The sequence below is a fragment of the Carassius gibelio genome, chromosome B17, assembly GCF_023724105.1.
Source record: "Carassius gibelio isolate Cgi1373 ecotype wild population from Czech Republic chromosome B17, carGib1.2-hapl.c, whole genome shotgun sequence".
In the NCBI taxonomy this organism is placed as follows: Eukaryota; Metazoa; Chordata; class Actinopteri; order Cypriniformes; family Cyprinidae; genus Carassius; species Carassius gibelio.
The window spans coordinates 26875122-26893051 of record NC_068412.1 but is presented as its reverse complement, the minus strand read 5'-3'; the positions used below and the strand labels follow the sequence as shown (position 1 = coordinate 26893051).

The 17930-nt window shown below is 36.3% G+C and overlaps 1 protein-coding gene across 2 annotated transcripts in view; it reads left to right on the top strand.

Annotated features, from left to right (window-relative positions):
- The window catches only part of LOC127976159 (NACHT, LRR and PYD domains-containing protein 3), a 579287-nt gene that overhangs the window by 524786 nt on the left and 36571 nt on the right, over positions 1-17930 (top strand). Inside the window, exons 7-9 of one of the 2 annotated variants that reach the window (XM_052580377.1) lie at positions 3307-3468; positions 5576-5622; positions 8438-9927. In XM_052580377.1, the coding sequence (XP_052436337.1) occupies positions 3307-3468; positions 5576-5622; positions 8438-8979 (751 nt within the window). In that variant the 3' untranslated portion in view covers positions 8980-9927. Of the gene's footprint in view, positions 1-3306; positions 3469-5575; positions 5623-8437; positions 9928-17930 lie in introns of those variants that run through there. The other variant, XM_052580370.1, reaches the window with a different exon arrangement.

Sequence of the window (17930 nt, the reverse complement as noted above, 5' to 3'; positions counted from 1 at the left end):
TAGGCTACTATATATATATATATATATATATATATATATATATATATATATATATATATATATATACACATACACACACACACACACACACACACACACACACACACATACATACATAATATCAGATTGTAGCCGTATTTATGCTAGATTTCTGCTTTAATTTGATAACAATGTTTATTTATCCCCTGGCCCTATTTAAATACACTCTCTCAAATATTTCTCAAATGTCAGGCAGATGACAAGCTCAACTGCTCAACAGCTAGATGGTTATCTGTCTGAAGTCCCCATCCGCAGAAGTGATAACAGTCTTGCCAACTGTAGAAGTAATGCACTTTCTAGTCCTACATATAAAAATTTCAAATGCACTTCACCTAAATGCACTTTGTTTTTATGAGAGAACTGTTCATTTTAAAACCTTTCTGCAGGCCAGTAGGCCTGTACATTATTATTAAATATACACATGAGTGGGATACATTTTTAGTTTGAATTTTATTTTATACTGTGCATTGTTGCAATATGCTTAATAAATATTTGCATCATTTGTAATTATGTATTTTTATGTTTTTTTTAAATACGTTATGTAATTGTAATTATCTTTGAAACTTTAATATTAATTTATGCAATTGCAATGTCTTAATTTTAGTAAAGTTAGTACACGGTCATAGCAATAAATGCAATGGTACTAATAATTGGCATAATTCGGTTTCGGTTTTCGGCCTTGGTTTTCTCTTTTTCGGTTTTCGGTTTCGGCCAAGAATTTTCATTTCGGTGCATCCCTAGTAGTCAAATAAACGGCGGGCCTCTGATAGTGAAGAAAAATAAAGGCCAGTCTTAAATAAAGGCCGAGGGAAAATTTGTGTGGATAATCAGCAGAGCCAGATAACAAACGTACACGCCAACTGCCAGAGCGTTTCTCATTCTCGAGTCAAGAACCGGTAGCATCGGTTTTTGCATCAACGGTACACTGAACCGAGAACCGTTTCTGTCGGATTCAAGAACCGAGGAGCTGATGATACTGTGCATGCGTGATTTAGCGTGACACAGAGCGCATCTGAACCAAACTGATTCATTTGGTGATTGATTCTGAACTGATTCTGTGCTAATGTAATGATCTCTGTCCACTCGAACGCTATCGCTTTTAATTTAAAACGGGTTATTTAAAACATTTACTTATCAAACTGATGGAATTAGAAATAAAGGCCTGCCTCTAATAAAAGCCTGCTAGAAGCCTGTTACCTTCTGCAGTTCAGGTAAATAAAGGCCCCGGTTTATATATATATATATATATATATATATATATATATATATATATACACACACACACTTGTATTTAATGTTTTCACATAACGTGTAGTGTTGGGCGATATGGTTATTTTTTTTAAATCGTCATATCGTCAGACCTTGAGATCGACGATACACAATATTATCATGCATGGGTGGAGCATGAGAGAGACTCTTTGTTCTTGTCATAGGATAACTATTTGGTGTTTTAAACTGTGCAGGTGCATGAGAGAGCCTATGGAATCACCAATAATCGAAAAAATATACTTCAAAACATACTGATAATATAACATTAAATATAAAAATACTGTATTTAAAACAGCTAGTTCATACATAGTCAAACACAACTGTCATATCACACATTCGGTGACAAATCTGCCACATCTGCGCATGGAAGTTATCAGTCTAAATGTTCTGCAAAATCAGTCAACAGTGAAATTCAATAGTAGATTTAATTTAAAGTCCAGCAGTTTAACACTTATATTGGGCATAAATTAACACGTAAAATATAAAGTATTTAAAACAGATAAGTTCATTTATTTGGAGTAATTTGAATTGAACTGATGCATCAGTCATACAGCGCTCAGGACCACACGCCACATGACGAGTCTGACTCACCGCCACAGAAACAAGAAATCTAACATAACTGTGACATTAAACTCAGTTAGTGAGGGATCTTTAAAATATTACACACATAGACCGTTCAGATTACTTGTTAAAGTACAATGAAATTCCTTATATCTGCAGACAATCTACATCTGTTTGAGGATGGAGACTTTGTAACGGCCAAAAATATGAATTTTGCATGCATCACATTATATTGCGGAGTGCATGAAAATAATAAAAAGGCGGCAGAGCGAACTTTTCATCCATAGTGGTTCTCACATAGTCCTTCTACGTCATCACCACATAGTGTGCGTTATAAGTTAAGTGATCATTCTTTAAGAGAAGGACTACTTGAGAACCACTATGGATGATAAGTTGGCTCTGCCGTTTTATCTTTACTTTATTTGTAACGCCAAGAAAAAGTTAATCTCTCATGTGATTAATGCATGATCATGAGAAGAGCACGTTGTCGTGTACCAGCCATATAATGTGTGGTACACCAACTCCTCATTTTCTATCTCTTTCATTTCATGGATTTAAGTTATCTGAGTCAAAGCGGACCACTTCAGCGACTACAGGCTCTATTTCTTCTGCGTGTGTGAAATGCGGTGCAGAAGTGAAATATTTGGGCAGTTTGATACCTGAATTATGTTAAGCCACCTAATAAAAATAAAAATAATAGTTATTATTATTAATTTAATCTAATACATTAATAGGAAAATGAGCCTAATATCATCTTGATTATCGACAGAGAAATCTGCTTATGTCGATATCTCTGACTATCGGCGATACACGATACATATAGTTGGACTTTTTGTTGGATCTATAATTCCTGACTAAATGTATAATCAAGTGAAACATGAAGTTTAATTCACTTAATCTAAATGTTCTACTGTACTACTAGTATCAGTGACCATCACAATTATGTTAATAATGTAGTTTATCATTTAGTTTAGAGCACAAAAAATATACACTTTGGAAATGCTAGTTATGTGATGTTCATTTATATATTTCAACATTACACAATACCAGTCAATACCAGTTTGCTAAAGCAGTAACTTATTTTTCATTTTAAGCAATAAAGTATTTTTACTATTTAAAATAACTGCTTTTTATTTGTATATATTTTACAAGAGTAAAAAATCTGAATATTAGAAAGATTTCTGAAGGATTGTGTGACTGGAGTAGAATTCAGTCAATATTTACTGTTGGCAAACTACAGCAAAATACAGAAATAACTGACTTAAAGCCATTTTTGTTGGTTAACATATTAGTGGCCTAAGATTTTGCACAGTACTGCATATTTATTAAAATTCTGATGCAGACTCCTGTTTAGTTGAGGGCAGCCCTACATTTTGTTAAAGTAAACTTACAGGAATCACACCAAATATGATGGGGTTTATGTGTGTGTGTTTGTAGATTATCTGGCTGTATGGTGACAGAGGAAGGCTGTTGTTTTCTGGCTTCAGCTCTTAGTTCAAACCCCTCACACCTGAGAGAGCTGGATCTGAGCTACAATCACCCAGGACAATCATTAGTCAAGCTGCTCTCTGATCCAAACTACAGCCTGGACACACTCAAGTATGTCCAACATTAACAATCATCCTGTTATTTTTTTTGTTTGTGCATGTGTACACTATAAAGTGTACAACGATCCTTGCATGTCTCAAAACATCTGTCCAAATCTTGTCTATCCGCCAAGCACATTTTAGTAGCAAACATACATTCTTTCACATTCTTCTCTTCACTCTCTGAGGCAGAAGTCTCTAAACTCATAAACTCATCTTCATCCTACTACATTTTTTCCGCTTGATCCTATTCCCTCTCATCTCCTTCAAGCCATTTCTCCTGCAGTTGTACCTCCACTCATACACATCATTAATACATCCCTTCACACGGGTGTTATTCCCTCAACATTTAGACTGGCTTGTATAACCCCACTACTTAAGAAACCCACCCTTATCCCATCTCTTTTAGAGAACTACAGACAGATTTCCTTTCTACCTCTCATTGCAAAAACACTTGATCAAGTTTTGTTCAACCAAGTCTCTGCCTTTCTCACACAAAACAACCTCCTTGATAGCAACCAGTCTGGTTTCAGAAGTGCACAATGATAACTCTTTCAAAAACAGTTGAAACATTGAAGTTAAGATTGGTGTTCGTCTGACTTTTTCAATTAATCAAGAACGCAGCAGCAAGATTAATTTTTAATGAGCTAAAAAGAAATTCAATTCAATTTCAATTCAAGTTTATTTGTATAGTGCTTTTTACAATACGAATCGTTACAAAGCAACTATTATTAAATATTATAAATATTTAGTAGTAGCTTATGGTGGTGACTGTCAGTTTGTGCACGTTTGACAGGATTTTTAGAAAAAATTAATACAAGACGTAGTCAGCTAGACGATGAACATTATTAATATTATTAATTAATAATTGTTATATGATGCAGTCACACTTGTAGCAATAATTGTTAGTTCTGTTTGTTGATTCAGGGTTAGCATCATCTGAGGTCCTCTGAGGGTCAGCATCGTCTCTTCTCAGGTGTTCTGGATCCAGACTGGAGCTTGTGTTTATCCTAGTCAAAAACATAGAAACGAAATAGAGACATCATTAGCTTAGCTGCTGATCCAACAAACTAAAATTAGTTTAACCCAAGCTAATGAATAAAAATGCACATTTGATCAGATGCAACTACACTCACAATTTAAGAGATACATTATTCGAATGCTTGGCGAAAGAGATGCGTTTTTAATCTAGATTTAAACAGACAACTCTCTTCATCAAATTGCTCTGGCTACCAATAGCTGCTTGCATAAAATTCAAGGCATTGATATTTTCCTATAAAACCACCACAGTCTTATGTACCCTCTAGAAGCATTGTGCAAGTGAACATTGCTTTATTGTTCATCCCAAAGTGCACTTTCACTGACTTTTTCATTAAATGTTCCCTCCTGTTGGAAGGACCTGCTAATTTAAATCAGAGCAGCTGAGTCCTAAGAATTCTTTAAGAAACGGCTAAAAACGCATCTCTTCCATCTTTATCTGATCCTTTAACTCTAGCACTCTATTATTATTCTAGTCTTTGCGACAGAGAAAAACCTATCTTCTCTATTCTTTTTGTATTCCTATTTATTTTTCTTATTATTAAATAATTAACAAAAAGCCTCTAACACTAGCTTGTTCTATTCTTTTTCTAGTCTATCTGTTTTCTTTTTATTATATTATATAATATAATATAAAAGAAATCCTTGCTACGTGTATTGCGTTAGGGTAATTGAGACTTGTCATAGCACTTGTATATCATTGCTCTTTTGTTGATTTTTATTGCTTCCATTGGCCTCATTTGTAAGTTTCTTTGAATAAAAGTGTCTGCTGAATGTATATGTTATTTTTCAATGTGAAAAAGTAAGCCTATGGGCGAGACTTCCGGTTCATTAGCTGCTATAGGGAAATAATAATAAAATAATATGGTTAGACAACAATTTGCAATATCAAGCAGCAAAACAAGCTGATTTATACAGCTAAAAATAGCTGGACACATATAGAATGAAAGCCAAAGCCATGACATTTACATTATGGCCTCAATAAAAGCTTTAAATGACTTTAATGCAAACTGTTTGTAGGATTCATATGTGTTTGTATTTGCTGTGTTCTGTAAAATGAGTGACATCTTTTGTGTTCATAGTGTGGAACATGGAGGAGAGATCAGGATTACCGCAGGACTAAAGAAATGTAGGACAAACACATACACATACACACACACACACACACACACACACACACACTAAATAATCATGGCTGTGTTTCTGTGTTTTCCACAGGATTTTGTGAGACTATGGTGGGTTGATATTGAACCCTCTTTTGGGGTCCAAGGGCATTGTCCCTCGTTAGAAAATGTTATGCATTTTAGAGTAGTGATGGGAAGTTCGGATTTTGTGTCTCGTTCAGCAAAATAAACAAATCTTTTTTTGAGTAATTTCATTAATTTTGTTCATTTTAGCAAAATGTAATTACAATGTTACGTGTTACTTCTGCAACACATCTAGTACTTACGCAAACGTTGATCACACTACAAATAATAAAAAACTAAAATGCTGTAAGATACAGAAAAGATTCATACATTTTTTACCTGGTTCTTCAGTCTGTGATTAGCTCACCTCACCTCTTGTCAGACAAGTCTTCGGGTTCAAGTCATTCCTTTATCACATGACAGCCATATGCTAAACCAAAGAAGTCTGAGCCGGAAAGAAAATTGATTAGTTCATCTCATGAGTCTTCGGGTCGAGTCGTTCCTTAATCACGTGACAGCCCCATACACTATTTCTGACATTTCTGTCACTGTGTTTTTATAACTTTTTTTTTCAGGATCTGTGGTGTGTTGTTATTTTATAAATAAATAAAGCCCTGTTATAAATAAAATATTGATTAATTGGTCTTTTCAACTGTCTTTCAGTAAATAAACACTAGGCTATATAATACTATAATAATCCAAGCCTACAATACAAAGTATTTATAGCCTAGTTTGTTCATTTTTAATCCAATTTTGATTTTGCTGTTATAATAATTGCTTTTCCTAGGCAGACTTGACATTTTGGTCTAGTATATGTACAAGAAGATTGCTCAAAAAGGACATAATGACCTAAATTAAAAGCAAATAACATTTTGAATCCTAAACAAGTAACACTACAGTTATAAAGTCTAATCTGAAGGGTGAACTCAAAAGACATAAATCATACAATCCACTGTAAAAACAAAAAAACAACAACAAACAGAAAAAAAATATCTTCATCAAAATGATTTTGCCATCATGGACAACATTTAAAGCAGACCCGAACTATGAACTAATTAATTCTCTTTCCGGCTCAGACTGCATTGGGTTAGCATATGGGTCTGTCATGTGATAAAGGAACGAGTCAAAACCCAATAAACCTGAACTATGAACTAATCAGTTCTCTTTCCGGCTCAGACTGCATTGACGGACAGGTGAATTACTACTAGTGGAACACAATCTATAGAATATTGCACATGTGCGACTGAAAATGAACGAATCATTCAATAACGACACATCACTATTTTAGATTTAAATTCATCAATCTAGTGTACTGTAAAAGCAACATTAAGAGCTCCATTGCTATTTCAGTGATTAAATTGAACAGAATAAAAAATAAACTAACTTCTACCTGGATATTAAGGTGGACTCTAACCTCTTATCAGCTTTGATCAAGGGTGTAAAGTAACAAATTACTAATACTCACTTTGCTGTAAGTAATTATTTAATAACAATTAAATAATTAACTATATTTTAAAATAAGTAATTTTATCATGGGAAATTACCATTGCTTAAGGTACTGAAATTGTAAGACTGAATTCAGCTGGCTTATCACATCTGTCAGCATGTGATAAAATTACAATTTTTTTATCACCTTTTTTATCCACTTCATATCCGCCTTCATGTAGTGAGTGCATTTGCACAAGAACATTTTGAGCAAGTGTAGACCTTTACTATGCAAATTTTGCATTACAAATTATATTTCCAACAGTTTGAGTAAATGTAGCTGTGTGAAAGGAATTTTTTGTATTTTTTTAAATAAAATCACTATCCACCACAATGCAGAAAACAAAATTGACAAAAAAGAAGGGGCAACCCTTCCACTCATTTACAATGCAGAAAGATTATGGTCATGCAAACACACACTCCACCCACCCCTCCCAAAAATCGTTCATTGAAATCAGAGGGAGACTATAAAAATGTTGATTTATGTTACATCATTTGTTAAAAATGCCAGTTCCATTGCAGACAATACAAAAACTCAAGGGGTGCCTCAAGTTCACACAAGTCACCTCTTTGGATTTGAACAGTACTTGGCTAGATGTGAACTTTGAATTGGAAAAGTACTTGGGAAACGACTGATGACCTTTCACTAGTAAACAAGAAAACAAGTTTTTTTTTTCATGAAATGAAATACATCTGATATCACTAAAATTATATTTGCCATTTAATATAAAATTAACAAAATAGGTAAATTCATCTAATTGTGTATTTAAAATGTAGAGCACAAATTCTGACCATGGGACAACATACTTGCCATACATCACTTTAATTTCACTTTAATTTAAGCTGAATAATGAAATGCATAATAACATAAATCATATTACACAAGGGTCAAGATACTATATATCAGTTAAACAGTTTCATCTGAAAGGAAAATAAAAAGTTGTATTAATTATACAAGCCAAGAAACTTAGATACTAATATATATATTTTTTTAAGTATAAAAAAAATCATGTTTTGCTTAAAGCATTACTTTTGTGGATTTTAAGAATAAGGCAAGTTAATCCCTGGCTATAACTGATATTATTGGGCTTCTGGGATTTATTAAATTGTTTATGTTAAATTGACAGATGCTTTGGCAAAGCAATGGCATAACACCATAGACAACTTTTATGTCATTATGGGAGGTGTGAAAATATTTTTGGTTCATTGTGAAACTTTTGAGGAGGTAATAGGAAACTGTGTTAATGTTATAATATCTTTTCTTGTGTTCAGATGCATGTGATCTCACAATGGATTTAAACACAGCAAACACTCATCTCGTTCTGTCTGAGAGGAACACAAAGGTGACACATGTGAGAGGGAAGCAGCCGTATCCTGATCATCCAGACAGATTTGATGAGTGTGTTCAGGTTCTGTGTAGAGAGAGTCTGTCTGGACGCTGTTACTGGGAGACTGAATGGAGCAGAGAAACTAATATATCAATGACATATAAAGGAATCGGAAGGTATGGAAAGAGTAAGGAGTGTGTGTTTGGATCCAATGAAAATTCCTGGAGTCTCAACTGTTTTAATAACAAATTTACTGTCAGTCATAACAAGATCACAGTGATATATGGCAGTTCACTTCGCTCTAACAGAGTAGGAGTGTATCTGGATTGGTCTGCTGGTACTCTGTCCTTCTACAGCGTCACTGACACACACACACTCACACGCTTGCACACATTTAAAACCACATTCACTGAACCCCTCTATGCTGGATTTGGGGTTGATTATGATAGTTCAGTGTCTTTGTGTGAGATTAAACTGCATCCATAAAGAAACAACTGAGACACAATGTTAAGTGAAAGAAACAAACTTGCTTGAAACTGTAAACACTTTCTCTCTTCTAATCATAATTTCAGTGTGTATAAGGAAACACACGTTGACTTAAGTCTAAATGCGACACAATGTAGACAGCTATTATATTTTATAAAGACATCTGAATGTGTTCAACAGATGTTTTATCTTTGTGAGTCTCTGAGTGCCACCTGGAGGAAAATTTTGTGGCAAATTCCAAACGCAAGTGAGCGTCCCTATGCCCTACTCTTTTCGAAGGCCAGAGCCCTTGAAGTTTGTTCTTTTGAAGGGAGGGTGTAAGGCATCACTGCACATTCAGCACTACCACCAGTTGTTGCAAATAAATGTTTTTTGCCCTTCTTTACAGGGGATCTGTATCTGGGGACACTTTTGTTTGTGTTGCATGTATGATCCGTTTTGGTTTAGTTTTCTGTGTCTCCGTTATCATGCGTAGTTAGTTTCCATGGTTTTTGATTAATTATTTCCACACCTGTTTCTGTTCTTCTTGATTACGTTCACCTTTTATAAGTCCTGTGTTCTCCATTGGTCCCTTTCTCTGCTATTGATGTTTATTAATTTGGATATGTGTTTGGATTTGCCTATTCCCTCCTGTGGAATATTAAAATAACTATTTTGTTATACTCCTTCGCTGGTGCTTTGTTTTGCATACCAACACATGACAGTTTGGAATGTCTCTACAAATTATGTCCCCTTCCCAAAGTGCTCTTCAAGGGTACCAAAAAGCTGTTTGGAATTAACCCTTATTTTCTTGCTCTGTTCTTAGCAACTGCTTGCTTTGTTACTATAGTAACTCAGGGCTCCAGACTGCAACCAAATGGTCACATTTTCATACCATTTATTTTTGGCAAAGCGACGAAAGGACCTTTCACATGGTACAAAACGGTCTCAGAGTGGACGTTGCCATAGTTACAATTGTCAATATCATCTTTGTATTTACTAAAAACAAAATAAAACATAATGGAAATTTGTGTCATTCTGTCATTAATTGTCATCTTTTTTTTATGTTTGGCACAAGTGAAGATGTTTTTGATGATTGTATAAAGTTGTTCGCCTTTTTTCCAATAGACCGTTATAAGTTCATATATACAGGTCCTTCTCAAAAAATTTGCATATTGTGATAAAGTTAATTATTTTCCATAATGTAATGATAAAAATTAAACTTTCATATATTTTAGATCCATTGCACAACAACTGAAATATTTCAGGTCTTTTATTGTTTTAATACTGATGATTTTGGCATACAGCTCATGAAAACCTAAAATTCCCATCTCAAAAAATTAGTATATTTCATCCGACCAATAAAAGAAAAGTGTTTTTAATACAAAAAAAGTCAACCTTCAAATAATTATGTTCAGTTATGCACTCAATACTTGGTCGGGAATCCTTTTGCAGAAATGACTGCTTCAATGCGGCGTGGCATGGAGGCAATCAGCCTGTGGCACTGCTGAGGTGTTATGGAGGCCCAGGATGCTTCGATAGCGGCCTTAAGCTCATCCAGAGTGTTGGGTCTTGCGTCTCTCAACTTTCTCTTCACAATATCCCACAGATTCTCTATGGGGTTCAGGTCAGGAGAGTTGGCAGGCCAATTGAACACAGTAATACCATGGTCAGTAAACCCTTTACCAGTGGTTTTGGCACTGTGAGCAGGTGCCAGGTCGTGCTGAAAAACCAAATCTTTATCTCCATAAAGCTTTTCAGCAGATAGAAGCATGAAGTGCTCCAAAATCTCCTGATAACTAGCTGCATTGACCCTGCCCTTGATAAAACAGTGGACCAACACCAGCAGCTGACATGGCACCCCAGACCATCACTGACTGTGGGTACTTGACACTGGACTTCAGGCATTTTGGCATTTCCTTCTCCCCAGTCTTCCTCCAGACTCTGGCACCTTCCGCATGACATACAAAATTTGCTTTCATCCAAAAAAAGTACTTTGGACCACTGAGCAACAGTCCAGTGCTGCTTCTCTGTAGCCCATTTCCTGCACACGCCTGTGCACGGTGGCTCTGGATGTTTCTACTCCAGACTCAGTCCACTGCTTCCGCAGGTTCCCCAAGGTCTGGAATCGGTCCTTCTCCACAATCTTCCTCAGGGTCCGGTCACCTCTTCTCGTTGTGCAGCGTTTTTTGCCACACTTTTTCCTTCCCACAGACTTCCCACTGAGGTGCCTTGATACAGCACTCTGGGAACAGCCTATTCGTTCAGAAATGTCTTTCTGTGTCTTACCGTCTCGCTTGAGGGTGCCAATGATGGCCTTCTGGACAGCAGTCAGGTCGGCAGTCTTACCCACGATTGCGGTTTTGAGTAATGAACCAGGCTGGGGGTTTTTAAAAGCCTCAGGATTCTTTTGCAGGTGTTTAGAGTTAATTAGTTGATTCAGATGATTAGGTTAATAGCTCGTTTAGAGAACCTTTTCATGATATGCTAATTTTTTGAGATTTCGGGTTTTCATGAGCTGTATGCCAAAATCATCAGTATTAAAACAATAAAAGACCTGAAATATTTCAGTTGGTGTGCAATGAATCTAAAATATATGAAAGTTTAATTTTTATCATCACATTATGGAAAATAATGAACTTTTTCACAATATGCTAATTTTTTTAGAAAGACCTGTAAACATGATGTGAAACGTGCTGCATCAAGATGTTTGCTAACAATATACTTGTGTATTTTTTAACTTATCTTTCCCTTTAAGTGAAAGACAAAAAAGAGCTTCACTGTCAGTATTTTTAAAGCCTTTAATCATTAATTTTTGATATAGGCCTAAAATGTTATAATTTCTCTTCTTGTGTTCAGATGCATGTGATCTCACACTGGATTTAGACACAGCAAACACTTTACTAACTTTGTCTGAGAAGAACAGGAAGGTGACACATGTGAGAGAGAATCAGTTATATTATCGTCACCTAAACAGATTTGAGTGTCATCAGGTTCTGTGTAGAGAGAGTCTGTCTGGACGCTGTTACTGGGAGGCTGAATGGAGCGGGAAGGAGATTTATGTATCGGTGGCATATAAAGGCATCAGAAAGGAAGGATGGAGTAACGACTGTTTGTTTGGACACAATGAAAAGTCCTGGAGTCTGAAATGTTTTAAGGATGGTTTCACTGCCCGTCACAATAATAAGTGCACAGAAATATCTGTCCCTTCACATCGCTCTAACAGAGTAGGAGTGTATCTGAACTCTTCAGCTGGCATTCTGTCCCTCTACAGCGTCTCTGACACACACACACTCACACACTTACACACATTCAACACCAGAATCGTCATTTCTATTCATTTTCCACGGATTTACGCGATCAGATGATAAACAGCCTCTCCCAGCGATCTCTGTGTGCGTGCAGTAGTCACAGCTCGTGCGGTGTGTGACTCAGACTCTGATTGGGTCTTTCAAACGTCAATCTTAGAGATTCATATCTGGACACCGCCCCATCGTGTCACATGCTTCCTGCACACTTCCTGGTAGTTATCTGGCCAAAACAACACTGAAACACCTCTGTACACACAAAATATCCGAATAATAAACCCGCGATTACGATAGTAAAGCTTGGTATGAGAATTTCTTGAGATCTGGGGCGTTTTTATAAAAAAAATCGAAAATGTACATCGGAAATGTAACTTGTGCAGCGATGAAAAAGGCTACAAATAACATATTTTTACAACAGTAAACGACCAAATTCCACCCCTGATCGCTAAAGGAAGTTATTATAAACACTCGATCGGGGTTTAAAGTGAGTTTTGAGTAAAAGTGTACTAATAATTTCATAAATTGTCAGATGTAGCTTGATGCTAACGTTAGCACCAATGCTACTAATAGCAGGTGCTTTTCTTCTTCATAATGCATTTTTGTCTCAATAATTCACGTAAGGTCGTAAGAAAATGTTTTGTTGTATTTTTATAGTAAGACTTTTGATAAATAAGGGCTAAATGCAAAGACAGACTGAAGTGAGATCGCTGCTTTGTTGCTTTGTAAAGCCTGAAAAACCACAATCAAGGCTAATAAAGGTGGAATAAAAACAAAAGAATAATGATAAAAGAATAATGCGGATAATGTGTCATACTTGGCGGAGGTGTGAAAGAACCGTTTGGTGAGAACAATACAATCATGATTCGGGCAGTTTTCAACAGTGAAACATACACAAAGAGCACAGGAAAGTTTACATGTGAGATCTTACAGAGATGACAAGGGCCATAAATCAATCTGATTAGCCTTCACTAAAAACACACATGACATGGCCTTAGAAAATATTTCATAAAATTCACAGTTTTACAGATTCGATTATGAAATTTTTTATGAAGTCTTGGAAGACTTGTGGCCTTAGCTACACTGTGTTTTCAAACTCATTTCCTACATCAACATTTTTTTAAATACTTTTAAAACATATGTTTTTAATATTTTTATTTTTGTTTTTATGTTTGAGCTTATATATCTCTATTATCATAACAGTCTGAGTGATTCTGATTCCTGAACAGTAAACTTTAAAGTGTCAGCTTTGTGAACAAAGGTTGATTATGTATCTAGTCAGAAAGAATCATGAGCAGAAACCTTTTATTTTGGGTATGTAATTTCGGTCTCCATGCCAAAAAAGGGGGGTTACTAGTAAGGGGTTAATAACAAATTTACTGTCAGTCATAACAAGATCACAGTGATATATGGCAGTTCACTTCGCTCTAACAGAGTAGGAGTGTATCTGGATTGGTCTGCTGGTACTCTGTCCTTCTACAGCGTCACTGACACACACACACTCACACGCTTGCACACATTTAAAACCACATTCACTGAACCCCTCTATGCTGGATTTGGGGTTGATTATGATAGTTCAGTGTCTTTGTGTGAGATTAAACTGCATCCATAAAGAAACAACTGAGACACAATGTTAAGTGAAAGAAACAAACTTGCTTGAAACTGTAAACACTTTCTCTCTTCTAATCATAATTTCAGTGTGTATAAGGAAACACACGTTGACTTAAGTCTAAATGCGACACAATGTAGACAGCTATTATATTTTATAAAGACATCTGAATGTGTTCAACAGATGTTTTATCTTTGTGAGTCTCTGAGTGCCACCTGGAGGAAAATTTTGTGGCAAATTCCAAACGCAAGTGAGCGTCCCTATGCCCTACTCTTTTCGAAGGCCAGAGCCCTTGAAGTTTGTTCTTTTGAAGGGAGGGTGTAAGGCATCACTGCACATTCAGCACTACCACCAGTTGTTGCAAATAAATGTTTTTTGCCCTTCTTTACAGGGGATCTGTATCTGGGGACACTTTTGTTTGTGTTGCATGTATGATCCGTTTTGGTTTAGTTTTCTGTGTCTCCGTTATCATGCGTAGTTAGTTTCCATGGTTTTTGATTAATTATTTCCACACCTGTTTCTGTTCTTCTTGATTACGTTCACCTTTTATAAGTCCTGTGTTCTCCATTGGTCCCTTTCTCTGCTATTGATGTTTATTAATTTGGATATGTGTTTGGATTTGCCTATTCCCTCCTGTGGAATATTAAAATAACTATTTTGTTATACTCCTTCGCTGGTGCTTTGTTTTGCATACCAACACATGACAGTTTGGAATGTCTCTACAAATTATGTCCCCTTCCCAAAGTGCTCTTCAAGGGTACCAAAAAGCTGTTTGGAATTAACCCTTATTTTCTTGCTCTGTTCTTAGCAACTGCTTGCTTTGTTACTATAGTAACTCAGGGCTCCAGACTGCAACCAAATGGTCACATTTTCATACCATTTATTTTTGGCAAAGCGACGAAAGGACCTTTCACATGGTACAAAACGGTCTCAGAGTGGACGTTGCCATAGTTACAATTGTCAATATCATCTTTGTATTTACTAAAAACAAAATAAAACATAATGGAAATTTGTGTCATTCTGTCATTAATTGTCATCTTTTTTTTATGTTTGGCACAAGTGAAGATGTTTTTGATGATTGTATAAAGTTGTTCGCCTTTTTTCCAATAGACCGTTATAAGTTCATATATACAGGTCCTTCTCAAAAAATTTGCATATTGTGATAAAGTTAATTATTTTCCATAATGTAATGATAAAAATTAAACTTTCATATATTTTAGATCCATTGCACAACAACTGAAATATTTCAGGTCTTTTATTGTTTTAATACTGATGATTTTGGCATACAGCTCATGAAAACCTAAAATTCCCATCTCAAAAAATTAGTATATTTCATCCGACCAATAAAAGAAAAGTGTTTTTAATACAAAAAAAGTCAACCTTCAAATAATTATGTTCAGTTATGCACTCAATACTTGGTCGGGAATCCTTTTGCAGAAATGACTGCTTCAATGCGGCGTGGCATGGAGGCAATCAGCCTGTGGCACTGCTGAGGTGTTATGGAGGCCCAGGATGCTTCGATAGCGGCCTTAAGCTCATCCAGAGTGTTGGGTCTTGCGTCTCTCAACTTTCTCTTCACAATATCCCACAGATTCTCTATGGGGTTCAGGTCAGGAGAGTTGGCAGGCCAATTGAACACAGTAATACCATGGTCAGTAAACCCTTTACCAGTGGTTTTGGCACTGTGAGCAGGTGCCAGGTCGTGCTGAAAAACCAAATCTTTATCTCCATAAAGCTTTTCAGCAGATAGAAGCATGAAGTGCTCCAAAATCTCCTGATAACTAGCTGCATTGACCCTGCCCTTGATAAAACAGTGGACCAACACCAGCAGCTGACATGGCACCCCAGACCATCACTGACTGTGGGTACTTGACACTGGACTTCAGGCATTTTGGCATTTCCTTCTCCCCAGTCTTCCTCCAGACTCTGGCACCTTCCGCATGACATACAAAATTTGCTTTCATCCAAAAAAAGTACTTTGGACCACTGAGCAACAGTCCAGTGCTGCTTCTCTGTAGCCCATTTCCTGCACACGCCTGTGCACGGTGGCTCTGGATGTTTCTACTCCAGACTCAGTCCACTGCTTCCGCAGGTTCCCCAAGGTCTGGAATCGGTCCTTCTCCACAATCTTCCTCAGGGTCCGGTCACCTCTTCTCGTTGTGCAGCGTTTTTTGCCACACTTTTTCCTTCCCACAGACTTCCCACTGAGGTGCCTTGATACAGCACTCTGGGAACAGCCTATTCGTTCAGAAATGTCTTTCTGTGTCTTACCGTCTCGCTTGAGGGTGCCAATGATGGCCTTCTGGACAGCAGTCAGGTCGGCAGTCTTACCCACGATTGCGGTTTTGAGTAATGAACCAGGCTGGGGGTTTTTAAAAGCCTCAGGATTCTTTTGCAGGTGTTTAGAGTTAATTAGTTGATTCAGATGATTAGGTTAATAGCTCGTTTAGAGAACCTTTTCATGATATGCTAATTTTTTGAGATTTCGGGTTTTCATGAGCTGTATGCCAAAATCATCAGTATTAAAACAATAAAAGACCTGAAATATTTCAGTTGGTGTGCAATGAATCTAAAATATATGAAAGTTTAATTTTTATCATCACATTATGGAAAATAATGAACTTTTTCACAATATGCTAATTTTTTTAGAAAGACCTGTAAACATGATGTGAAACGTGCTGCATCAAGATGTTTGCTAACAATATACTTGTGTATTTTTTAACTTATCTTTCCCTTTAAGTGAAAGACAAAAAAGAGCTTCACTGTCAGTATTTTTAAAGCCTTTAATCATTAATTTTTGATATAGGCCTAAAATGTTATAATTTCTCTTCTTGTGTTCAGATGCATGTGATCTCACACTGGATTTAGACACAGCAAACACTTTACTAACTTTGTCTGAGAAGAACAGGAAGGTGACACATGTGAGAGAGAATCAGTTATATTATCGTCACCTAAACAGATTTGAGTGTCATCAGGTTCTGTGTAGAGAGAGTCTGTCTGGACGCTGTTACTGGGAGGCTGAATGGAGCGGGAAGGAGATTTATGTATCGGTGGCATATAAAGGCATCAGAAAGGAAGGATGGAGTAACGACTGTTTGTTTGGACACAATGAAAAGTCCTGGAGTCTGAAATGTTTTAAGGATGGTTTCACTGCCCGTCACAATAATAAGTGCACAGAAATATCTGTCCCTTCACATCGCTCTAACAGAGTAGGAGTGTATCTGAACTCTTCAGCTGGCATTCTGTCCCTCTACAGCGTCTCTGACACACACACACTCACACACTTACACACATTCAACACCACATTCACTGAACCCCTCCATGCTGGATTTGGGTTTTATTTTTACGATACTTCAGTATCTCTGTGTGAGATTAAACCGCTTCCTGTGAGAAACAACTGAGACAGAGCTGAGTGAAAGAACCACATTATATCTCTCTCTGTTTCTCTCTTGTCTTATTTGCAGTTTGTATATAGAAACACACACTGACTTTATAAAGACATTTGAATGTGGCTCAACAGGAGTTTTGTCTTTCCGAGTCTCTGAGCGCCACCTGGAGGAAGATTTAGTTTCTCGCTCACAGGAAGTAGTTCTTAGCAACTGCTTGATCTGTTACTATGGTAACTGAGGGTCATCAGAGCTCATCTTTTAAAAACACTGCATCACAAAGGTTAAAGGCCGTGGAGCTCATCTTACGCTCCATGCTGAAGGCTTAGAATATCTTAATATATAAATATTGTAATTTTCAATAATTGTATATTAATAATTCAACAACTATTGTAATCAATAATCAGTTAAAATATATTTTCATGTCTTTCACTCAATATCACTGTTATCACTCAAAAACACTGTTAGATAAAAAAGTAATATGTATTAAAATTCAGTTTTACTTTTAAAATAAATACTAATGAAAGATTAAGTTGTGGGTAATTTTTTCTCTTTTCTCAAGAATCAGTGATCAGTGAAAAATTTAGCTATTTCAAGGTAAAATTTTCTGTCAACGCTTATAAACATCTGTAAATTATTGAACAGTAATATGCTATAAAATTCAGTATTCAC